We start from the raw sequence: 26,864 nt of genomic DNA on the forward strand, positions 1-26,864 counted from the left end.
TTTACTTTAGTGTTCATCTTAATACATTTTCCTCTTTGAAGTATTTGCATTTTAACATTCTTTTTTTCTTTTTTTATTGAAGTATAGTTGATGTACAATATTATATGTTACAATATTATACATTGTTTCACAATGTTTAAAGGTTATACTCCACTTATAGTTATTATAAAATATTGGCCCTATTCCCTGTGGTTTACAATATATCTTTGTAGCTTATTTTATACATAATAGTTTGTACCTCTTAATCCCATACCCCTATATTTCCCCTCCTCTTTCCTTCTCCTCATTGGTAACCACTAGTTTGTTCTCTATATCTGAGTCTGCTTTTTTTTTTTTTTTTGTTATATTCACTAGGTTGTTTTAGTTTTTAGATTCCACATATAAGTGACATCATACAGTATTTCTCTTTCTGTCTGACTTATTTCACTTAGCATAATACCCTCCGAGTCCATCCATGTTGTTGCAAATGGCAAAATTTCATTCTTTTTTATGGCTGAGTAGTATTCCATTGTGTATATACACCACATCTTCTTTAGCCATTCATCTGTTGATGGACACTTGCTTCCGTACCTTGGCAATTATAAATAATGCTGCTATGAATATTGGGGTTCATGTATCATTTTTAATTAGGGTTTTTGTGAGGTTTTTTTTTGATATATACCCAGGAGTGGAATTGCTGGGTCATATGGTAGTTCTATTTTTAGTGTTTTGAGGAACCTCCATACTATTTTCCACAGTGGCTGCACCAATTTACATTCCCACCAATAGTGTACAGGGGTTCCCTTTTCTCTACATCCTCACCGACATTTGTTATTTGTGTTCTTCTTGATGATAGCCATTGTGACAGATGTGAGATAAAATCTCACTGTGGTTTTGATTTGCATTTCCCTGATGATTAGTGACGTTGAGCATCTTTTCATGTTCCTGTTGGCCATCTGCATGTCCTCTTTGGAAAAATGTTTATTCAGGCCTTCTGCCCACTTTTTAATCAGGTTGTTTGTTTTTTTGATGTTGAGTTGTATGAGCTGTTTATATATTTTGGGTGTTAACTTATTGTCAGTCATATCATTTGCAAATATTTTCTCCCATTCAGTAGGTTGTCTTTTCGTTTTGTTGATGGTTACCTTTGCTGTGCAAAAGCTTTTAAGCTTAATTAGGCCCCATTTGTTTATTTTTGCTTTTATTTCCTTTGCTTTAGGAGACAGATCCAAAAAAATATTACTACAATTTTATGTCAAAGAGTATTCTGCCTGTGTTTTCCTCTATGAGTTTTATGGTTTCCAGTCCTACATTTTGAACTTTAATCGATTTTGAGTTTATTTTTACATATGGTGTTAGAGACTGTTCTAGTTTCATTCTTTTACATGTAGCTGTCCAGTTTTCCCAAGCACCACTTATTGAAGAGACTGTCTTTTCTCCATTGTATATTCTTGCCTCCTTTGTCATAGATTAATTGACCATCCTTTCTAATTTTAGCCATTGTCTTTGTGAATGGAATTTTAGGTATCAGAGTAGAAATTATGTTTTGCTAGGAGCCATACCAACTCCGTAACACATGCACACGCCACCAGGCCCCACACGCCCCACAGACTTGGGCACCAGCCTGTATGTGGTTATGGATATTTTAGCTAAGAGTAGGGCTAAGCCTTCTCTCTCTTACAACAGAGACTTTATTTTTACTGTTCATGTTTTCATGTACCTTTAACAACTGGATCTTCTTATAAGTGAAGTATGACTTGGTTTTATCATCTGGCCAGTATTGGGAATGGGTCTATGGGAGCAAAAGGGAATTATATGGAATTTATGCAACATCGTTACCATTTGCCTTACTTAAGTAGTTTCAGTAAATGAACCAAAAACATATTTGTGAAATAAAAAGTAGCTGGTAATAGTGTTCTAATTAATCTTGTTTTCATGCCAGCCTAATGAGTGATCTCTGTATACCAGATTCTCATACTAGTATTGTTTGCTCTAGGTTGATGATATGGGGGTTGTCTTGGGCTTCATCATTTATGTGCAAAAGAGCAAAAAGACATTAGATAGTGGTTTCACCTGTAAGACAAGTGCTAGGGCAAAGGCTTCAGAATATTTGTGAGATAATAGAGATTCACTAAAATAAAGCAAAGCTGTATGGATTTTGAGTTACAGTGTACACTGATTTCCAATAATATTTATATTGCAGGTCAGTTGCTTCGGTTAAAAATGTTTCGAGAGGATCATGGATCGTGGATGACAATGTTCTTCAGCACAATTCTCTTTCTCTTCATATTTTCTCACGTATACAACACGGTTCTTCTAATGGATGGGAACATGGGGTAGGTTGTCTTTCCCCTTTCTACTGTGGTGAGTGTTATATTTGAAACTTGTAAGAATTCAATAATTTTTCAGTTTGTAGTAGCCTAAATCTTTGTTACAAATATTCTACCCTAATAAGGATAATCTGTGCATTTTTCTTAAGACATTTAGAGTCTTTTATCCAAGAAGCTTATCGCACTTTGCAATACTTATATAGTTTTCCTTATTCTTTAGGTTTTCTCTGTGGAGTAGTTTGAGAGCAGGCAGTAATTTCATTATAGTGACAGAGAGTATGAGAATCAGGAAATCTTCTTGACTTGTTTATAATCACGCAATCAGTAGAACTGTCCTAAGATGTAGCTCTCCAGGTTTGCAATTACATTGCTCTACAATGTGTGGCTAAATAAAAGTGTTTGATACTGGTGGCATTTTTTTTTTTTTTTAAACTCTCTTGGCAGTTCCAACAGAGAGACCTTTGTTATAAATGGGCCTTTTTAAAAGTGGGCCACCCTGTATTAAGTCCAAGGTTGTAATCTATACTTATCAAATCACTAATCAAATCACCATGGCATGAAGATGTGCTAACAAGTAGATTGTAGATTTTTTTTTTAAACTTTCTCCAGTTCTTGGTTTGCTCTTTACAAGTTTTAAGGGCAGAATGTAAGGAGAATGTCTTAACTTACAGCTTTAAGAATTAGATTAGTGACAATAAGAAACCACTTTAGATACTTGTTGTACACTGAAGTAGTTCCTCTAGAAGGTTTTGATCTATCCTCCCCTATAGATTGGAAAGCTAGCTCATATCCTTTTCTTCTAAATGTAGGCCAGGCAAGACTGCCGGCCAGTTCTACAGTGCAATTATTTTGATGTTATGTATAGATTTTATCCACCACTGTTCAGTGCTGAGAGGGATAACTCAATTAAAATTTTATTGTTTTTTTCCCACCATTAAAGAGATGAATAGTAAAAGAAAAGCAGGTACTTCACAAGGTTTATACTTTAGTCCATACTAACAAGTGGTAAATTCAAGAATGTGATTGCAGATCAAATGTTCAGGCTTTAGGAAGTTATTAAAATGCTTTGTCTGTAATTATTTCTTGGGCTTCAAATGACGCCATTCCTACTGGGTCTATTTTTAAATGGTGGAGTTACAGATTCTAACCCATGGCTAGTCAGAATAAGCCTCAGCCTTAGAACAGTGCCTGTATAATGGACCCGGGTAATGGTGTTCTTGGATTTATCTAACACAATCAAAAGTCTCTCTGAGAGGAACTGTGCATTCTCAGCCCTGGGACCAGAAGAGGAAGTGATCGATGTAAAACTTACTCTTTTTAAGCTGTTGCTGGAAATAAAATGTTAAATAGTATATGTACATAAAATATATCCTTTGCTCTGAAGTTGACTTTTCATCTAATTCTACTTTTTTATTTTTTTATTTTTTTTATGGAGCTAATGAGGTCTGTGCTAACCAGAAGTGCTTATTCTGAGGAAGGAAGCAGAATTAAAAATAATAAATTAAATGCAATAATAGATATTCCCTGGCACATTGTAAAACAATCAACAGCTAATAACAAAGCTAACCTTAGTGAGAGCTAATGGTTATTGACCACTCAGTAAGAGACACGAATTGTTTCAAACCTCACAATGACCCTCTGCAATAGGTATTTTTATTATCTCCATTTTACAGATCAAGAAACTGAGGACCAGAGAGCTTTTGTCACTTGCCCAAAGTTACATTATAATTAAATCTCTATTTTAAGCAGTAATAGAGAAGGGGTTGAGCTATTAAGTAGTGAATTCTAGTAATACAGCCTGCTCTTAAGCTAGCACACATTTGATGGATGGTTGATCCTGTTACTCAATCACCATATGCCTATTAGCCTTTCTTTGTATTTTTATCATTCAAGCTGAATTTGAAAATTGAAAGAAGTAGGAGATATGTGCAGGAAATAAGAGAAGGGTTAGTCTAGAATTTATGTGTATCTGTCTTAAGTAAAATTGAAGGTGATTGTCTTTTATTCTCAGACTATATAAATTCCATATTCTTATGTAACTCTTGAACTCTTCACCAATATGCCTCATCTTTGTTGAAAAGGATCTTTGCTTGAGAGGACATCTTTAATGGTGCTACTTCTTAAAGAAAAATCCAAAGCAAGGGGAAAATGGTGTAGTTCTACAGATTAAAAAATTAAATCTCCATTTATAAAAGAAGTATTATCAACAATTACAACACATGCCATTTGAACTAGTGAGCGCTTTAATGTAGGAATGCAAACCTGGAGGAAAATCAGTTCTTAGAGCAGGTGGATACCGCTGTGCCTTTGGGGTAGAAGCACCATGTTACCTGAGGCGTTGCCCTATGCTGTTTAGGGCAGGGAGTGAGGGAGCCAGAGGGTACAGAAAGGACAACAGGCTCACAGATGTCATGACTGACTGGTTTTCTATCAGAGGATTGCTGGTGGTAGAGAGGAATTCTGGATTCTTTACACTGAATCTGATTTGCATTGGGGATTTCAACCTGTGCTGGTCTGTGGATCTTTCTAGGAATATTGGTCTAGAACCATTCTGAAAAGGATTTCAAGGATTTTCTATGATGGCTAGACTTGTGTTTATGTATTTTAGAACTCCTTTCCAAAACAGAAGCCATTAGGCCTACAGAGAGTGGATTTAGGATTTAAGAAAGGAAAAAAAGAAGTTTCCCTAGAATGATTTGCTTTTTTCCCTCCCTTCCCGTCCCCCCACCACGCAATTTTAGAATTGTTTGTAAATTTAGTCTCAACCAGAGTCCCTTGATCCCTTGTTACCGAGAACAAAGTCCCTAGGTTTATCTGATCAGAACTGATAGTTTTAGCCAGAGCGCCCTTGATAAGAGTCAAGTTGCGTGCTCCTGGATCTCTCCTTACAGCTAGTGCCCTGAAGTGTGCACTCACTCATGGCTTCAGCCATCTGTGGGGAGCCAGGCTGAGAGGGAGTGAGATGGAGAGGGAAAGAGGGGAGTTAGAGATGTGCTGAAGGGACCAAAACAATCCTACACTCAGGGGAAAGTCTCCTCTCACCTTTGATTCTCCCTCCACACCTCCTGCCACCAAAGTGCTGCTTTATTCTTTAAGTCACCAAGATGAACTCAGTTCATCTTCCATAAATGTGTGAGGTCGTAGGTGAGGGTTCTTCTACAGAGAAGGCTGTCATCCTGGGCAGAGTTTTACATCTAGACATTTTATGAACAACTTCCTTTTTACAAGGTGGCAGACTAGCTAACCTGAAGCCTCTCCTCCTACAAAACCTTCAGGAATGCTGAAAAATACAATGCAGCCTTAGACTTTTTTTCCCTCTTCATTTGATATTATTTGCTTATTTTTATTTTTTAGATGCGATTAACATTGATTGAAATATAGTTGATTGACCATATTATGTCAGTTTCAGGTGTACTGTACAGGGATTTGACATTTGCATACATTATGAAATGATCACTATGACAAGTTTAGTAACCATCTGTCCCCATGCAAAGTTATTACAATATTATTGACCATATTCCTTTTACTTAATATTACATGCCTGTGGCTTATTTATTTTATAACTGGAAGTTTGTACCTCTTAATCTCCTTCACCTATTTTGCCCCTATCACTTCCCTCCCCTCTGGCAACAACTTGTTTGTTCTCTGTATCTATAACTCTTTTCATTTTGTTTTGTTTGTGTCTTTGTTTTGTTTTTTAGATTGCACATAAAAGTGAGATCATATGGTGTTTGTCTTTCTCTGTCTGACTTATTTCACTTAGTGTAATACCCTCTAGATCCATCCATGTTGTTGCAATGGCAACGTTTCATTTCTTTTTTTTAATGACTATTTGTATATGTAATACCACATCTTCTTTATCCATTCATATATGGATGGACACTTAGGTTATTTCCATATATTGGCTATTGTAAATAATGCTACAATGAACATATATCTTTTCAAATTAGTGTTTTTATTTTGGGGGGGTAAATACCCAGAAGTAAAATTGCTAGATCATATGGTAGTTCTATTTTTCTTTTCTTGAGGAGCCTCCATACTGTTTTCTATAGTGGCACCAATTTACATTCCCAGCAACAGTGCACGAGGGTTCCCTTTTCTCCACATCCTCACCAATGCTTGTTATTTGTTGTCTTTTTGATGATAGCCATTCTGACAGGTGTAAGGTGACATCTCATTGTGGTTTTGATTTGTATTTCCCTGATGAGTAGTGATGTTGAACATCTTTTTATGTGCCTATTAGTCATCTGTATGTCTTTGGAGAAATGTGTATTCAGGTCCTCTGCCCACTTTTTTTTTTTTTTTTTAATTAATTTATTTAATTTTTGGCTGTGTTGGGTCTTCGTTTCTGTGTGAAGGCTTTCTCTAGTTGGCGGCGAGCGGGGGCCACTCTTCATCGCGGTGCGCGGGCCTCTCACTGTCGCGGCCTCTCTTGTTGCGGAGCACAGACTCCAGATGCACAGGTTCAGCAGTTTTGGCTCACGGACCCAGTTGCTCCGCAGCATGTGGGATCTTCCCAGACCAGAGCTCGAACCCGTGTCCCCTGCATCGGCAGGCAGACCTTCTACCCACTTTTAAATCTGGTTGTTCTTTTGATATTGAGCTGTATGAGTTCTTTGTATATGTTGAATATTGACCCCTTATCCAATATATTGTTTACAAATATCTTCTCCTATTCAGTAGGTGACCTTTTCATTTTGTTGATAGTTTCCTTCGCTGTGCAAAAGCTTTTTAGTTTGATGTAGTCCCATTTGTTTATTTTCACTTTTGTTTCCCTTGCCTGAGGAGACAGATCCAAAAAAATATTGCTAAGACTTATGTAAAAGAGCATACTGCCTATGTTTTCTTCAGGGAGTTTTATGGTCTCAGGTCTCACACTTAAGTCTTTAATCCATTTTGAGTTTATTTTTCTATGTGGTGTGAGAAAGTAGTCCAGTTTGATTTTTTTGCTTGTAGCTGTCCAGTTTTCCCCAAACCCTGATGATAGACTTTTTATAAATGCATAGCTGAGCTTACCCAAAGATAAGGAAAAACCCTGAGGCCAAAAATGAAGAAGGATCTGAACACCAAGGCAGTGAGCCTGTGAAGTGACACTCAGGCAGTGACTCAGGAACTTGAGTTTTAACTTTCACATTTGCATCAGAAACAAGGATCTGGGCTTGTATAAGTGAGAAATTGAAACAGAAGCCTCCACATTAGATGGTCCTGCAAACTGCTACTGAGAAAGGATGGACTGGAAAACATATATAACCACTAGCACAGGGAACATCAAGAAGCTTGTCTGACCTAGATTGGGCTTTGGGTAGAACACAAAAGTCTTCCAAGAACTCATAGCCACAGGTGTGGTTTTATGGTTTTCATATACATTTTCCTTTGGACTTTAGAACCCTCCACCCCCCCACCCAAGTCTCCCTGGCTGTTCTCTTCTCCCAGTTTCAAGTTTCTACTTCTCTCTGGAGTACCTCCCCACCCCCAAATAACTTCCAGAATTCCTCTGTTTCCTTATACAGAGCAATTTAGTTCCCTCCAACTTTTGCCCACTTTGATTTATCTGGGGCTTTTCCTTTCATAACCAAAATCATATTAATGCATGTTCCCATCAAAAGGACCAATACTCTAAGATGAATGCTGTTGACTTCTCAGAATATGAAAGGGCTGCTGCCATGGCATTTTGCAGATTTTAAAAATAGCAATTGTCCTTTCTCCGTTCCTTCAGCTGTGTATTTAATTAACTGTCTCTTGGGAGAGAAAAACGAAGATGCTCAAAGAAAAAGGGGCAAAGCAAGTAACCAAGTTAAAATTAGGGTTATGTAATAATCACAGTTCAACAATACAGTGACTTGTTTACATACAGGACTGAAGCTTCAAGGCAGCGAGACATAAATAGGAAAGAAACACGAAACCATTTTCTCCTACAGTTACAGGACTTGGTTAAAATTGATTCTAAATGAATCTCTCTCCAATTTTTAAAATTTCCTCTGTGTTCACTAGGTGCCTTAAAGCCAATCTATTAGAAGTTCTTTATGGATAGAAATGGAGAGCTCTGCTCCCAAGTCCAGATTGAGGACTTTAGTGACAGAAACTGAGTGAGACACATAGGGCTGGGAAGGGTTTTCAGTGTTTGGACACTTCACACCCCTCTTGACGTTGTCTTTCTGAAGAACTTCTTAGTCATGGAACATTTTAGCACCCATAGTATTACGCTCTAATTCAGGAAAGGCTTGCCTGGTCTTTTCAAATATGCCAGTCTCCCAAAGGATAACACGTGTGTAATGTGTGAGAAATGAAACTGTGGGAAAGAAAAGCATTTGCACCGTGGTTGAGGCTTATAAAAAGATTCTGAAAGCAGCCACTTGATGGCAGCAAAGGGCATGTTTTCATCACTGATTGTTTCAATGTCATCACTGGCAGGTTTTCTCTCCTTCGAAAAGAAGACTCTTCCCCCTCTGAATTTCTGAAACTTGGTGTTGAAATATTTGCTCTCTTAGTGTTTAATGGCAATCTTTAAGAAATCCACATAGTGAGCTCTCTAATAAGCACCTATTTCGTGATGTGCTTGGCCCCCTTTTACGTTCTAAAACAAGTTTAAATAATAGCACATATAAACATCTGTATGCACACATGCACATCTATATGTTTATAGACTTATTCCAGTGTTACAAGGATAAATATCGTGTTTCTCACTGAGGAAACTAGACACTTGACTCACTGATAAAAATTCCTCTATGAACTAGAATGTGTCCAAAGAGTGCATACTATTTAGAGTAGGATATGAAGAAGCTGATGTTTTCTAGTGTTAATCACAAAGAAAAGTTTTATTTTTTTCCTGATACAAAGCCTTTTCCAGAGGAGTTTTACAAATATTAATTAATATATCAATATGTGTTAAGTATTGCAGGGACAGAATTTGAGAAATTAAGACAAAGTGATTCAGGCAATTTCAAAAAATAAATATTAGTATTCGTATTCAGGACCTGAAAAAAATGGAGGTAAGAATTAGGTGATGAGTGTAATGAAAATGGAGTAAATTCTGTCTCTTCTGTTTTCTTTCTGATAAGTTTTAGTAAGAACTTGTACGGAGCACTCACTGAATGATCGCCGTGAGCACAGTGGGCGCTTGGTTGAGGAGAGGAGACAGGAGGGAATATTTGAAATGGACACTCTCTTAACATCTAAAATGCATGGCTTTTAAGTACAGAAGCGGCAGCAAAAGCAAGCAAGGAAAAATAAGAAAAACAAGTGAGAGACTGGTTTAGACTACTTGTCTATAGGTTGCATGAAATTGTTCAAGATCTAATAATGCTTTGTAAAGTCCATGTGTACAGCTGGCCTAGGCCTTAGCGTGTCACTCTATTATCGTTTTTTTTGTTGTTTTTCTTTTTAAAGAATGACCATACTCTGGTCCAACAGTGTGTCCATACATTGTATCAGAAAAGACTCTGATTTATAGCTTCAGTTTCTCTTGTCAGGGATGTATGTTTCAGCACGTTATTTTGCCCAAAGATGAATTATCCTTTAATGGAAAAAAATCAGGTGAAATTATACTCTAGGCAGTACTTTTTTCTTTACTAAATTCACTACTTTTAAAACCTTCACTAATGCTTTCAGATTCCTTAATCAAACTTTTCCTCTTTCTAGTCACCACTGGTCTAGAAATAGGAGCTCTGGTACATGTTTTTATTGTTAAGAACTGTGATTTTCATTTGCTTTTGCTCTTCAGCACAAAGTTGGTTGACCTGCTACCACTGTTTATACTGGTAGCTTCATTCTAAGGAAGGAATGTTTGTGAGTTTTTTGTTTTTTTTTTAAAGATTTTAATTTATTTATTTATTTTTATTTTTGGCTATGTTGGGTCTTCGTTTCTGTGCAAGGGCTTTCTCTAGTTGTGGCAAGCGGGGGCCACTCTTCATCGCGGTGGGCGGGCCTCTCACTATCGCAGCCTCTCTTGTTGCGCAGCACAGGCTCTAGAGCGCAGGCTCAGTAGCTGTGGCTCACGGGCTTAGTTGCTCCGCGGCATGTGGGATCTTCCCAGACCAGGGCTCGAACCCGTGTTCCCTGCATTGGCAGGCAGACTCTCAACCACTGCGCCACCAGGGAAGCCCTGTGAGTTTGTTTTGAAAGATGCTAAATTTATTTTGGGAAATGACAAGACAAAATTTAAATTGTCTTTAATAATGTTAAACTATACAGTTTTTGTATGACCTAAACTGACAAAATAACTGAAGTACAAATGTATCCATTTAAATTGTAGTAAATGAAAGAAGGGATCTGATGTTACCTTCAGTGGCATGTAATTAAACACTGAATTTAGGGATGGGTAAAGGATGGAGGCCTGGGGCAGGGTTCAGGAGCTGGGGTGGGGAGAAAGCCTAGCTGTGTTAGTGAAGCCTGGAAGTACTTGAGTCAATGGCTGAAAAGCTTGATTGGCTGCTAATACAAGGCTGAATGCAAATTTTGCTAGAGTGGTGCTTTAAATAATTTGTTGGCTTCACTCTTAATTAGGCTAAACATTGACTTGCTCGTACGTTTAATTCACAATAATAGCAGAATTAATTACTAAGGCTGGGAGGAAGGGGCAGAGCTGGTTGCCCAGAATGGGCTCGTGAGAAGAAAAGCTGGAAATGAATAGCTGAGTCTGGTCAAGACAGCTGACCCAGTGGGGTACTGGGGAGAGGGAGGGAAGGAGGGAGGCTGGTGAGAAAGAAAGGAAGGGAGAAAGGGAGGCGGGGGGAGAGAGAGACAGACAGACAGACAAACTTATTTAGCCAAGCAGTATAGCAACAGGGCTCAGGTGGCTGCTTTTAATACTATTGGTTGCACGTTACTTGGTTTTGATGGTACAAGGGTAAAATAGCGCAGTGTGCCCAAATTGTCACAGGTTTACTGTTAGTGTTGTCTCCATTGATGAAATTTTAAAACATTAATGAAAAACACAATCAATGTTGCATCCTTATTACTCTACGGCGTACATTATCATCTGTCCAGAATCGACATTGATTTGACACACTTTGGAGGTATTCTGTGATCATTGTTCATAGTTGCTTTTTTCAACTCTCTTATTAAATAGTTTATCAGCTTGTTACTGGGGAAGAATTCTGATCCAGGAATCAGATACCTGGGTTGGAGCCCCATCTTAGCTATGTACTGGCAAAAATAACTCAGAAAAGTTAAACAGTTTCCTTTTTTTTTTTTTTAGAAATTGGTTGTTGTGATAGGATTCTTATTAGTATTAGTGTTATCAGCATCATCATTATTATTATTAATCTGGGGGAAATGCGTGCTTCTAAAGTGGAGAAACAAACTAAATTAAAGATTGCTAAAACTCTTGATTGCCTTTTGTTTTGCTTGGTATGCAAGGCAATGTGGTGTGGTAGAAACAGCATGGACTTCTGTCCTGACACCCTGTATCTGTGTGACCCTAGGGAAACTACTTCCTGAGCCTGAGTTCCTCCAGCATACAATGGGGATATTGGTACCTACCTTAGTGTTGTTGTGACAATCAGAGATAACAATGTATGCAAAGCAGTTGATGTGGTTCCTGCCATGCCATGAGCTCCTGATAAATGCTAGCTGCTGTTATAATAACAGAACATTTTAGCTTCTCAAATCTTTAGCTCTCAATAAATATCAGTTGTTATAGTAACAAGTACTTTGGTTAATGTAATGAAATGACATACTTTATGGCAATGATCTTATTACATTATAATCAATTATAATAATTACTATCAATTTCATAAAAAATGCCCAAATCAATGCCTGGCACCAGTAGGTCTTCAGTAAGTATTAATTTCCTATGCCATGAAACATCATACGTAATCTTAAATTTACTTGATTTAGGAGTGAAATTAGTACATGGAATACATAGCACCTGGCTCAAATGCTATTGGAACACATCTTTATGAGTGCGCATAAGCTATTCTTTCTTTTGTTTTTCATCAGTGAAAAGTAAATACAGAAAACGAATATTTCATTAGGATTCAGAAAAGCAAATCAAACACATATTAAGTTGCTAAAGGATTATTCGCTAATTTTGACCTTTTTGAAAAGAGAGGGAAAATTTGGTGGAATTATGGCTGACATCATGTAAATTAATGACATAGTGGTCTCTGTGTGTGTGCATGTGTGTTGTGTGTGTATCTATTATCTAGAGACTATATAATAATAAGCATCTTTAGGTTCCTTCTCAATTCCTTTTCCTCAGTGGTGAACATGCAGGACATAAATACTTTCCAGAAATGAAAAACTGATGTATACAGTAACCCAAGGTTCAAGGTTTACCAAAAGTTGTATAGTTAAATAAATTAATAAGAGATGACTCAGCACTAGCTTAGAAGTGACATTTCTATGACAAGTTATCCCACTTGTAATCTATTAACCCCGTAGTTATTCTTGAGGGATTGATGAAAAGCAGTAAACAGAGTTCTATTGATAAAATATTTCATCATTCAAATAGTTCCTTGTTCTAGTAATGTCAATGGCAGAATAATTATAGACACTGCTCTGGCAGCTTGGTTCAGAATGTCTACAACCTCTTTTGCACCAGAGCAGGAGGATAATGACTTTTTCATGAAGCCTGCCTGAGCTCTTCTCAAGGGGAGAATCACATTGGAGCTGGTTAACTTCTCTCTATTTCAGTTTCCTTTAGGCTACCATGAGGGTACCCTGACACTCTACATTTTTTTTTTCTAGAGAAGCAAGTGTGCATAATACACTGGATTAAGTTACTGTCAAAAGACACAGAAGAGCATAATAATAATTGAAATATTGAAATTCCTTAGAAATGGGTTATGCAAAGACAGATCCTGATTAAAGCAACATATTAAGTGAATATTCTTACCTAGTTAAAAAAAAAACTGTATTACATCCTTTATAATAAAAGATCAAAAATATAAAAAAATTTGAAGAAAGTAAAGAGGTATTAGATTTTGACTTATATTTTGTAGGCTACATATTTTAATTCTCTCTCCTTAAAATACGTATTTTAAAAGATTAGGAGGATGGTTCTCAGGTATGTCGAAAAGTGTAAAATATTAAACATCATGTGCAGTTAACAGGAAAAAATATATATCACATATAAAATGATTATATTCTTTTAGCAAAAAAATTAATGGATTTGTTTGCTTCAAGACTGTCCATATAATATATTTAATGTATATTCTGTTATTTTGATATATTATAAAATATACATTATATATAATAGTATATATTATTCAGTATACTGTTATACACATATATGTATAAAATGTTAATTATTAGGTAATCAAATCTATTTATTAATTAAGTCATTTACTTTTATTAGAGAGTTTGATGTGTAAACTTAAAGCTAAGCACCCAAAATAATTCACTGATGATAAAGTTATGAGTAACTACCCAGGGAGAAGAAATTGCAGCAGTATGTATGTTCTGAACCTCACAGAGTCATCTTAATTGAATATGTGGATATTCATAAAAATGAGAAATAAGTAAGATTTTGTAGGTGTTAAACGAGTAACAGATGTGATATTTATGTTGGGATTATGTCAAGTTAATGCATACATAGGGTTCAGAAAAAGGAGAAAGCTAAGTCAGCTTCTTAAACAATTTAAGTGTCTGGAGAAGATGGCATTAATCATCATTTCACTACACCATCTACAGTGGAGTCAGTTTAGGGTAAGTTTATGAAAATTCACTGACCTAAACTAGTGAAGAAGCTAGATTTGTGCACCTATTTGGTGAATTGCTTCTAGGGAATTTACCTATTACTTAGACCCTCAGGCTATGGGACAGTTCTTAGTTAAAATTCACAATAGCGGGACTTCCTGATGGTCCAGCGGTTAAGACTCCATGCTTCCATTGCAGGAGGCATGGGTTCAATCCCTAGTCAGGGAAATAAGATCCCGCATGACGCATGGCATGGCCAAAAAATAAGTGAATAAAATAAAATAAAATTCACAATAGCCATTTCTCCTTATGTTTCTTAGGAACAGGGTCTCAGACAAAGTCAGGCTATTGACACTGTTAATTTCTCTGAGCTTGGCCTCATTGATTAAAAAATACACTTTTTGAGTCTTCCTTTGGGTACCAATCACCAGTTATAGTTTAGAGACTCATCTCCCTGAGATCAAAGAAATATCCAGAGCTGGTTCAGGAAGCAGGTTACGGACACATTTAATCATAGCCAGACAATGAGTGATGATGGATTACAAAGATAAGGTAAGAATCTAGGACTAGGAGATCCAAGTCAAGGTTGGCAACAAGAGATTATCTGTCATGGTTATAGACTAAATGTATAGATTACTTAAGAGTCAACAACAATTAAAAAAAAAAAGAATCAGCAACAAGGTAGAGATAACATCAGGAGTTTTGGAGTGTCTAATGATCACGGTGTACCCTCTTTCCCAGCCTCCCAATTTTTGTGTACAATATGAGGAAGTTTATAGACTTCATGTTGAGAGCCGCTGAAGTAGGTATCTCAGAATTAGGACACTAAATAGGAGGCTCCAATGAAAAGATCTTAAAACTAAGATATATCAGTCAGGAGAGGTTAGTGTCTGTCTCTACTTCTACTTCTCAGTAACAAATGTATTGTACTTCTCCTTCCTATGTACATTGCCTTTAATAGCCTTCTCTACCTTCTAACACACAGTGTCTGTCTTCCTATGAAGGGAATAGATATATAAACTTATTTATTTATTTATTTTTAAAATTTTATTTATTTATTTATTTTTGGCTGTGTTGGGTCTTCGTTTCTGTGCGAGGGCTTTCTCTAGTTGCGGCAAGCGGGGGCCACTCTTCATTGCGGTGCGCGGGCCTCTCACTATCGCGGCCTCTCTTGTTGTGGAGCACAGGCTCCAGACGCGCAGTCTCAGTAGTTGTGACTCACGGGCCTAGTTGCTCTGCGGCATGTGGGATCTTCCCAGACCAGGGCTCGAACCCGTGTCCCCTGCATTAGCAGGCAGATTCTCAACCACTGCACCACCAGGGAAGCCCTATAAGCTTATTTTTAAAAAAAAAAGTCATCCTCCTGTGATTTGACATAAAAGGCAAAGATGAATTTTTCATCAGAATCTAATACTTATTCAATTGTATATGGTGATAATATTAGATGGCTGATCAGGATGTTAAGTGTGCCATGACTGATCAGAGGAGAAATCTGTTTGATAGCAGGAAGGAAAGATATCCAGGTTAGTTCGATTGGTGATTAGTATGCCCTTGGTTTGGTTCTTGTCTATAGCTAGTATACATTCTGATTTGGTGAATACATCCATTCTGATAGGTACTTCTCATGCCAAGTCTGTTCTAAACACTTTGAATAGCATCCCTGGTTAATAGAAATAAATGAGTTAATTTAGTGAATTCGGGAGAAAAGACACAGGTCAGTGAGATCTTAGGAAGGTATGGATAAAATGTATAATAAGTCAGAGGAATTATGAAGTGTTTTACCTTATTATGACTACAAAAATGAGATGAGTCAAGAACACAGAATTTGATCAGTTAGAATAAAGGAGCCAACTGAGGCCAAATTTACGCAGTCCTTCTGGTTTCCCTGGCAACAGGGCCCCCTTCCCAAGCAAGTAATGTTATAGTATGAGTGAAGTAATAACTGGAGGTAGAAGAATATGTGTTCAAGTCAACTCCTACTTCTGGGAAAGTTAAGGGAGCAGTTTGCTAAAGGCAAAGGATGAGGTCATGAGAAGGGAAGAATTTAAATTAAAAAAGAAAAATCAAAGAATTAAATTAAGGCTGAGCTTGAAAGCTTCCGGGCATAGTACTGCATATAGCAATGTTTCTTCCCTGATTTTGGTTGAAGCCAGGGTAGATAGTAAATCGCATGGCTGAATATCTACATTATCTTTTCCATCATAGCCCAGAAATGGCACTGAGAAATGGTGATCTGTGTAAATTGGCTTGGATTGGAGCCATATGCTGTGTGGATAGCTCTGCCTGCTTTTACAGTTACCCAGGAAGTTCTCATTTGCCCAGAAGGATCAAGAGGCAGTCAAAACAGGCTTGCCCATATATTTCTGTGAATTTAGTTTACTTTGTTTTTAATGTTTCTGTAGGTTTTATTTTTCCCTGCTAAATACATCTTTTCAAAATCTGCCCAATGGTCTGAGCATTTTCCACTTTTATTAAATGTATGTCATATGTGCACCACGGCTTGGAGAACCGAGAGGCTGGGAAGAGTCCACAATGGGACAATGAGAACCTCACTTTTTCAATTCTATTTTTCCTTCTCTGAACCTTTCTCACTAGAAAAAGAAGAGGAAAAGAGGTATTCCCTCCATTCCACTCTCTATATCTCCCTAAACAAATCCCTATAAAAAACAGAATAGAAATAAGGAAAAAAACCCCACACAGTATTACCTAAATATAGGATGATTTTATAATTTATTATCCAAACCAGGACACTATTGGAAAGGAAGGGGAGTGCTATTAATAGCAACATGAGAGAAAAGGCATAAACTGTCATGTTCAAGGCTAATTGAAATGTATGGTTACCCTACCTAAAATCAGTAGGTGATAAGAGAGAGATCAGGAGGGAAAGAAGATCATCCGGGGATGTTCTAGAAGAAAGTCTTGGCCTTGATGCACACTGAGTATTTGAGTTCCTGGACAGTTGTAACTAATTTGCAATCAAGTTCTATTCTAATAAGGACCATGAGATTCTTCTTTTTAGCTACACTGTGTCTTATTGTTTTGGATTGGTGCCCACTTTTCATTATTTTATCTTTGCAGTATTTTCTAAAATAGCTTGAGGTATAAAAATTACATACAGTAAATTGCACATACTTAAAGCCTTCAATTTGATGCCACCCTCCTGCCTTTCCCTATCCTGACCTTCATCCCCGGGCACCTCTCGTCTTTCTATCATTATAGTTTAGCTTTCTTTTACTAGAATTTTATAAACTGAATCATACAATATGTGCTTTTATTTGGTCAGGATTCTTTCCCTCAGTAAGATTGAGATTCATCTATGTTGTTGCATGCACTGACGGATCTTTCCTTTGAATTTCTCAGTAGTATTTCTTTGTATGAGTATACCACAATTTGTTTATCCATTTGCCTGTTGATGGCTATGTGGGTTGTTCACAATTTTGGGCTATTTGAGATGATTTTAAGATTAAAGATCCTTGGATCTTTTCCAGAAATAACCTGTATCAGGTTAAAATGTAGGAAGAATGAGTTATTAGGGAAAAAATGAAGTGGTAGGGATCCATATTCATAGTGAAGCCTCAGAAAGGGCCTTAGTGATTGACCAAAGAATGGCCAAGGTTAAGGGCTGACTTCTGCACCCATGGCTATAGTTTAGGAAAATTAAAATCAGTTCCCTTTTGCTTAGGGAAAAGCAATGGAGCACCATTTTCTCATCTTAGATCCCAACAGGAGTGAAGAAGAGTCCCCGTAATGTGAGGAAATGACTGCAACTGTGTGCAGTGGGCAGTGTCTGAGATGGTCCCAATGATCCCCACTCCTGGTGTTCAAGCCCTTGTGCTCCCCTCCCCTTGGGTGTAGGTTGAACCTAGTGACTCACTTCTAATGAATTGAATATGGTAAAAGTGATGGGATGTTAATTCCAAGATTAGACTTCTGTCTTGCTTTCCCTTCTGTTCCCTTCCCTTCCCTCCCATCCTCTTACCCGCCCCCCGGCACCCTTACTCTGGAGAACACACTGCCCCATTGGGAGTTGTCTTATGGAGGAGGCCCACCTGGCAAAGAACTGTCTGCCAACAACAGCCAGCAAGGACCTGAGGCCTGCCAATAGCAAGCCAAGTGAACTTGTACCCAGATCCTCCCTAAATCAAGCCTGGAGAAGACTATAGCCTCAGCGAACATGGTGATTATAGCCTGTAAGAGGCCGTCAGGCAGAGGACCCAGTTAAACTGTGCTCATATTCCTGAGCCACAGAAACTATGAGATAATAATTGTTTGCTATTTTAAATGACTTCATTTTGGGATAATTTGTTTTCCAGTAGCAGATACACTGTGCTTAAAATAGTGAGTTCTATGTGATGAAAATGTTCAGAAAGAAAAGCAATACATACATATTTAGACACACACACATCCAGAATGGCCACAAAATCCCTGTGTATGCTGGATGGGAGTTTTTCCTATGTTTTCCTCCATTCTCTGCCCTAATTTTTATTTTCAGCTCTGTTTTTCTGGCTGTCTTCTTTCATGTTGATGGTGGAGAGAATTTAGAGCAGTCCCATGGAATATTAGCAAATAATCAACAGATAATATCAGGCACAGAGACCATATATTGTATCATACGGTGAATATTTAGGAGAAGCACTATTGATCTTTCTTATGGAAATGGTAGAGAAAATTTTCCAATGAGTTTTCATAGAGAAGACCCTCTAAAAATATAGAGAATGGCATCCTCAATGACATTTCTAGTAATTTCCTTCCAGTAACTAGAACATTAGTGAATTTTAGTGAACTGATTCTTTTCAAGTGTGTCAATATGGTCTTTATTTCCAGTCTTAAGGACTAACCTAATTGTAGGTATGGCACCCAAGTGGAACTCATTAGTTTCCCAGGAGAGCATCTTACATACTGGGCTTTTTCAACAATATCAAGCATCACAGCAAAGGCGTTTGTCAAATTTTTTCTGCAGATGGTTGGTTTCTTTTATACATAAAGTTCTACTTGTGAGCAAGGAAAAAGTAGTTGGCAGGTAACATCTTAAATTTTTTCTAGTTATATAATTCCATGATTTGTTGTCTAAAACAGATTTTTTTTTCTTTTTTAGTATTTGTTACAAAAAAGGTATATATTCAGCTTGAAAACCTGCTGAAGGAAGGTTAAATCCAGGCGACTTCTCATCCTATTCTGACTATAGGGGTAGCTAAAACTCTGCAGGATTTTTCTATTTCTCTCTTTAGAGCAGTGCAAATTCTTCGAGTCATCAGATTAGAGGTGCCATATACCACTTTAATTTAGGAGTAATTGTGCAATGCTCTTTCAGTTAGGCCTGAGAAAGTACCTGTATTTAAAACGATTTCCAGACTTGGCAGTTTTTACTGCAGCCTGCACAAGAGCAAATAATTCTTACTAAAATCACTTAACACTTCCTCGTGAGCTTTGTGTGACACACTGATTTATATGTATATCCTTTTAGCAGGAAATGAGGTTGAATTTTACTTCAGGAAGTAAGAATGATATTACAAGCAGAAATATAAAAAGATATGATAAAACACTTTCAGCTAGTAATGTCATAGCATCCCTTATCAAAGAAGGCACAACAGAGCCATGGGAATATCCTTTTACTTCACGGAATGAAGCCGAAAATTCTCTGTAATAGTTTTAAGAAAAGATAGGAGCAATATACTCTTGGTGATAGATGTCTGTTAGTGTGCTGCAGATTTATTATCATCCCTTCAAAAATCAATTTAAAATTATACCCTACTCTCATATAAAAACGCTTGGAGGCTTCCGGCATTCACTTTGTAATTCTTCCGTCCTGTCATCTGGCAACTTGCTGATCATCCTCTCTCACTCACTAAAAGGCTTTAGCACCTGTCTCATAGCCTTGCTCTTTGCTGTAAATCTTGCCATTGTTCTGGGTGTATCCAAAATCCACATGGTCACTTACCAACTACCTGTAAAACCATCTAATGTATACTTCTCAGTCTTTATTTTACTTGACCTCTTCTTCTCGCAATTGGCCCTTATGATCATTCCTGCCTTCTTGAAATGCTCTATATTCTTGGTTTCTATGTCCTCCTCTGTTCCATACAGTGAATGGCACTATTATCTAACTAGTTTCTAAGGCCAGACACTTGAGTACTGTTCATTCGTTCTTGTCTTTGTTTATTTCATACATGTGATAAATCACAAAGGGTCTTTGATTCTACCTGTTAAGTATCTCTCAAATCCATCTACTTAGGTCTGTCCTTACTGCTACTCCCTTATTGCATTGTTCCTTGGATTTCTGCAACAGCTGCCCCTTCCCATTCATTCTCCACACTATGGTGATTCCTCTAAAACATGGATATCCCTGCTTACAACTCTTCAGTCGATTTTCATTGTTTTCATAATAAAGTCCAAGTTCTTCCATGGCTTAAAGGCTCAAAATAATATGGCCCCAGCTTACCTCATTATTTTGCTGTTTTGTTACTTTTGCCCAAAGACTAAGTTCCATCCAGAGGGAACTTTTAGTTCTATGAATAGAACGTTCTCTTTCTCACCTCTGGCTAACTCTATTCAGATCTCTGCTTAGATATCACTTCCTCTGAGAAAATCTTCCTAACGCTTAAAGGTCAGGTAAAATGTTCCTTCTTTATATTCCCATAATTTTATGCATCATCCACATCAGAACATTTCCCACACTGTGTTTTAATTGCCTTTTTACCTGTACATATTTCCAATCAAATTATGGGTTTTATGAAGGCAGTAGTTTTTTTATTTTTGTTTTGTTTTGTTTTTAGGCCAAAATGCACTTTGTTGACATTTGTGTACATTATGAAATGATCACCATGATAAGTCTAGTAACCATCTGTCCCCATGCAAAGTTATTACAATATTATTGATCATATTCCTTATGCTATATATTGCATCCCCATGACTTTTAAAATTTTGTAACTAGAGATTTGTACCTCTTAATCCCCTTTAGCTATATCCACCCCTCCTTCTCCTCTGGCAACCAACTGTTTGAGTCTGTTTTCATTTTGTTTTTTTTTGTTTTGTTTTGTTTTTTCGATTCCACATATAAGAGAGATCATATGGCATTTGTCTTTCTCTGTCTGACTTATTTCACTTAGCATAGTACCCTCTTGATCCATTCATGCTATGACAAATGGAAATACTTCATCTTTTTATGGCTGAGTAATATTCCATTGTGTATATAGATACCATATCGTTTTTATCCATTCATCTCTGGACAGACACTTGGGTTGCTTCTCAGAAGTGAAATTGCTGGATCATATGGAAGTTCTATTTTTCATTTTTTGAGGAACCTCCATACTGTTTTCCATAGCAGCTGCACGAATTTACATTCCCATCAGTGAGGGTCCATTTTTCTTTACATTTTCACCAACACTTGTTACTTGTTGCCTTTTAGATAATAGCCATTCTGACACATGTGAGGTGGTATCTCATTGTGGTTTTGATTTGCCTTTCCCAAATGATTACTGATTCCTGAGTGAGCATCTTTTCATGTGACTGTTGGCCATCTGTGTGTCTTCTTTGGGAAAAGAGTCTATTCAGGTCCTCTGCCCAATTTTTAATCAGATTTTTTAAAAAATGTTGAGTTGTATGAGTTCTTTGTATACTTTGGACATTAATCCCATATTGAACATTTCATTTGGAAATACCATCTTCCATTCAGTATGTTGTCTTTTGGTTTTGCTGACAGTTTCCTTCACTGTGCAAATTTTTTTGTTCAATGTAGTCCCATTTGTTTATTTTTGCTTCTGTTTCCCTTGCCTGAGGAGATGGATCACCAAAAATATTACTAAGAATTTACTGCATAGGTTTTCTTCCGGGAGTTTTATGGTTGTAGGTCTTACATTTAAATCTTTAATCCATTTTGAGTTTATCTTTGTATATTGTATGAGAAAGTAGTCCAGTTTGATATTTGCACAAAGCTGTTCAGTTTTACCAGCACATTTATTTAAGAGGCTGTCTTTTTCCCATTATACATTCCTGTCTCCTTTGTTGTAGATTAACTGACCATGTAAGTGTGGGTTTATTTCTGGGTTCTCTATTCTGTCCCATTGATCTGTTTTTTTGTGCCAGTACCATACAGTATAGGTGAAATCAGGGAGTGTGATACCTCTGTTTTTTCTTTCTCAAGATTGCTTTGGCTATTTGGAGTCCTTTGCGGTTCCATACAAATTTTAGAATCCTTTGTTGTAGTTCTGTGAAAAATGTCTCTGGTATTATGATAGGGATTGCATTGAATCTGTAGATTGTCTTGGGTAGTATTGTCATTTTATCAATATTAATTCTTCCAATCCATGAGCACAGTATATCTTACCATTTGTATGCGTTGTCTTCAGTATTTTTCATCAGTGTCTTTTAATTTTCAGAGTACAGATCTTTAACCTATTTCATTATATTTGTTCCTAGGTATTTTATTCTTTTTGAAGCAACTGTAAATGGGATTGTTTTCTTATTTTTCTCTTTCTGATAGTTTTTTATTAGTGTATAGAACTGCAACATATTTTTGTGTATTAATTTTGTATTCTACAATTTTACTGAATTCATTTATTAGTTCTAATAGTTTTCTGGTGGTATCTTTAGGATTTTCTATGTATAGTATCGTGTCATCTACAAGCAGTGACAATTTTACTTCTTCCTTTCCAATTTGGATTTCTTTTATTTCATTTTCTTGTCTGATTGCTGTGGCTAGGACTTCCTATACTGTGTTGAATAAAAGTGGCCAGAGTGGGCACTTTTGTCTTGTTCCTGATATTAGAATAAATGCTTTAGCTGGCTCTGTCATATATAGCCTTTATTATGTCATGGTCCCACTATATCCACTTTATTGAGTGTTTTTATAATAAATGACTATTAAATTTTGTCACAAGCTCTTTTTCTGCATCCATTGAGATGATCATATGATATTTATTCTTTATTTTAAAATTTGGTATATCATATTGATTGATTTGCAGATACTGAACCATCCTTGCATCCCTGGGATAAATCCCACTTGATTATGGTGTATGATCCTTTTAATGTATTGTTGGATTTGGTTTGCTAATATTTTGTTGAAGATTTTTACATCTATGTTCATCATTGATATTGGTTGTAAATGTGTGTGTGTGTATGTGTGTGTGTGTGTGTGTGTGTGTGTGTGGTGTCTTTGTCTTTAGTATTGGGCTGATGCTACCCTTGAAGAATGAGTTCAGAAGCATTCTTTCCTCTTTAACTTTTTTGAATTGTTTGAGAAAGATAGGTGTTAAGTCTTCTTTAAATGTTTTGTAGAATTGTCCTGTGGAAAAAAAAAAAGTCCTGGACTTTTTGGGAGTTTTTTGATTACTGGTTCAATTTCATTACTGGTAAATGGTCTGTTCATATTTTCTATTTCTTTCTGATTCAGTCTTGGAAAATTGTACATTTCTAGAAACTACTCATTTTTTCTAAGTTGTCTATTTTATTGGAGTATAATTGTTTGTAGTAACCTCTTATGATGCTTTGTATTTTTCTTGTTTTGGTTGTCATGTCTCCTATTTCATTTCTGATGTTATTTCTTTGGGCTCTCTCTCTTGTTTCCTTGATAACTCTGGCTAAAGGCTTATAAATTTTGTCTCTTCAAAGAACCAGCTCTTAGTTTCATTGATCTCTTCTGTTTTTAAAAAAAATTCTCTATTTTATTTATTTCCTCTTTGATCTTTATTGTTTCTTTCCTTCTAACTTTGGGTTTTGTTTGTACTTCTCTTTCTAGTTCCTTTAGATGTAAGCTTAGTATGTTTATTCAAGATTTTTCTTGTTCAGAGGTAGGCTTATATTGCTATAACCTTCCCTCTTAGAACTGACTTTAATGTGTCCCATAGATTTTAGAGTGCTGTGTTTTCATTTTCTTTTGTCTCCAGGTATTTTTTGACTTCCTCTTTGATTTCTTGAGTGACGCATTGGTTGTTTATTAGCATATTGTTTAGACTCCATGTTTTTGTGTTTTTTTGCAGTTTTTTCATGTAGTTGATTTCTAGTCTTATACCATTGTGGTCAGAAAAGTTGCTTGATATGATTTTAATCTTCTTAAATTTATTGAGACTTTTTTTTGACAAAGCATGTGATCTATCTTAGAGAATGTTCTATATATACTTGAAAAGAATATGTGGTCTGTTGTTTTAGAATGGAATGTTCTGTATGTACCTATTAATTCAATCAGACCTAACGTGTCATTTAAGACCAATGTTCTTCTGCCTGTTTTCTTTGCTGCAGTATTAACGGCCCCTACTGCGGTGTCTACCTGGCGCATACTAAATAAATATTTGTTGATTGAGTGGACTTATTGGATTTTCTTTCCAAAAGATGTATTATTTAGCAGCCTATAAAGGTGACATTTTAAATGATACTACAGTGAACTGAAAGAATTAATATAATTATCAATTGCCTAAATTGCTACCAGAGAATGACTGTCCAACACATATAGGAAAATCTTATAAATGTGTCAATGGTATAGTACCATGGCACTAAATTACCAATCAAAAAATAATAAGCTGATCACATGTTAATGAGATAAGTGTTTTGAATGATTTTTCTAGGACTGATGTGTCTCTAGAACTACTGTGTTTACTACTGGCATTTTACTTATTTAGTTCTTTAGCTTCAGTGAGCCTTTCAAAACTTTTCAGCTCACTCATCATATTTTGTCAGCATTCCTCCATGACATGGAGTTTGCAGATAGGACAAAAATATAAAGCTGCTTTACAACCAAAAGGTTTTACCCTAAGTTAAGTGATGGATGCATCCTTTTTTACAACATTGAGAGATTTTTTAACATCAGTACCTTGATATCTGTCTGAAGGTGCCAAATTGCAGACTTAAGACCCCGAATAGCCAAAGCAATCTTGAGAAAGAAAAACGGAGCTGGAGGAGTCAGCCTCCCTGACTTCAGACTATACTACAAAGCTACAGTCATCAAGACAGTATGGTACTGGCACAAAAACAGAAATATAGATCAATGGAACAGGATAGAAAGCCCAGAGATAAACCCACGCACATATGGTCACCTTATCTTTGATAAAGGAAGCAAGAATATACAATGGAGAAAAGACAGCCTCTTCAATAAATGGTGCTGGGAAAACTGGACAGCTACATGTAAAAGAATGAAATTAGAACACTCCCTAACACCATACACAAAAATAAACTCAAAATGGATTAAAGACCTAAATGTAAGGCCAGACACTATAAAACTCTTAGAGGAAAACATAGGCAGAACACTCCATGACATAAATCACAGCAAGATCCTGTTTGACCCACCTCCTAGAGAAATGGAAATACAAACAAAAATAAACAAATGGGACCTAATGAAACTTAAAAGCTTTTTTACAGCAAAGGAAACCATAAACAAGACAAAAAGACAACCCTCAGAATGGGAGAAGATATTTGCAAATGAAGCAACTGACAAAGGATTAATCTCCAACATTTACAAGCAGCTCGTGCAGCTCAATATCAAAAAACCAAACAACCCAATCCAAAAATGGGCAGAAGACCTAAATAGGCATTTCTACAAAGAAGATATACAGACTGCCAACAAACACATGAAAGAATGCTTAACATCATTAATCATTAGAGAAATGCAAATCAAAACTACAGTGAGATATCATCTCACACCAGTCAGAATGGCCATCATCAAAAAATCTACAAACAATAAATGCTGGAGAGGGTGTGGGGAAAGGGAACTGTCTTGCACTGTTGGTGGGAATGTAAATTGATACAGCCGCTATGGAGAACAGTATGGAGGTTCCTTAAAAATCTAAAAATAGAACCACCATATGACCCAGCAATCCCACTACTGGGCGTATACCCTGAGAAAACCATAATTCAAAAAGAGTCATGCACCAAAATGTTCATTGCAGCTCTATTTACAATAGCCAGGACATGGAAGCAACCTAAGTGTCCATCGACATATGAATGGATAAAGAAGATGTGGCACATATATACAATGGAATATTACTCAGCCATAAAAAGCTTTTCATTTTGATTTTTGTGTGGCTTTAGCTTGCTTGATCACGGATGGTGTTAATCTGTGCACAGCAAAGGTTCAAACACTGTATGTGTCAAATAACCACAGCTGGCACTCCTCACCACAGCAGTTCAAAAGAATGGTTGTCTATGGCCATTTTGATCACTATGAGCATGAATATGGCATTTGCTTTGAGTTATTTTCTGTAGTGATTCAAGATTTAAGGCAATCTTCCTGGGCTCTCTTGCATTTTTTTCTTCATGGAGAAATATAATTTTTATTATAAATAAACATGTCTGGGAAGTGTTACATTTTCCTCCATATATTTCTTGCTCTTCTTAAAAAAGGGAAAGCATACGTAGAGGAACCAAGAGGGTAAGACTTTGGAATTGGAATAATGGACAGCCTTTGCTGGTTTAGGAGATTTGGAGACAGTTAATTGGGCAAATATAACTTTCTCAGTAAGGCGGTGGAGGTTTGAGTCTTGATCTGTTTATTAGATGTCAGATCTTAGGCAAACTGTTTATGTCTTTGAGCTTCAATTTCCATATCTATAGATTGAAAAAATAGCTTTTAGACTTGTTTTGAGGAGCATATGAGATGATGATGGTGGACTTGAAAGTGTTCATGCAGTGTAAAGTGATGTAACCCTTTCAATGATGATGTTTTGTTGTTTTCGATTTGTTTTTCTCCACATTAAAAACCAGTTAGTACTTTGGAGTGTATTTAGTGGAAAAATCTGAAACAAGACAGGCTGCCCTTTGCAATGGTATGTACTTTGGGACTGTCATATGCTTACTGCTGCAGAGCTTGGCATTCAAGCCTACTCAGGCAACCCTGGGTCCTTGGTTTGGGATTAGTTTCCAAGATGGTATAATTCTTACTAAGATACTTCTTTGGATGCCTGCTATTTAAAGGAAGCTACAATTGATCTT

General features: G+C 36.7%; 1 protein-coding gene across 16 annotated transcripts in view; it reads left to right on the plus strand.

The window, feature by feature from the left end:
• The window catches only part of TMEM117 (transmembrane protein 117), a 536,620-nt gene that overhangs the window by 96,232 nt on the left and 413,524 nt on the right, over window positions 1-26,864 (plus strand). For all 16 annotated transcript variants that reach the window (XM_082349435.1, XM_082349440.1, XM_082349441.1 and 13 more), the window contains one exon: window positions 2,183-2,315. In XM_082349435.1, coding sequence (XP_082205561.1) covers window positions 2,183-2,315 — 133 coding nt within the window. The remainder of the gene's footprint in view (window positions 1-2,182; window positions 2,316-26,864) is intronic.

The sequence above is a fragment of the Balaenoptera borealis genome (assembly GCF_965194805.1).
Source record: "Balaenoptera borealis genome assembly, chromosome: 13".
Taxonomy (NCBI): domain Eukaryota; kingdom Metazoa; phylum Chordata; class Mammalia; order Artiodactyla; family Balaenopteridae; genus Balaenoptera; species Balaenoptera borealis.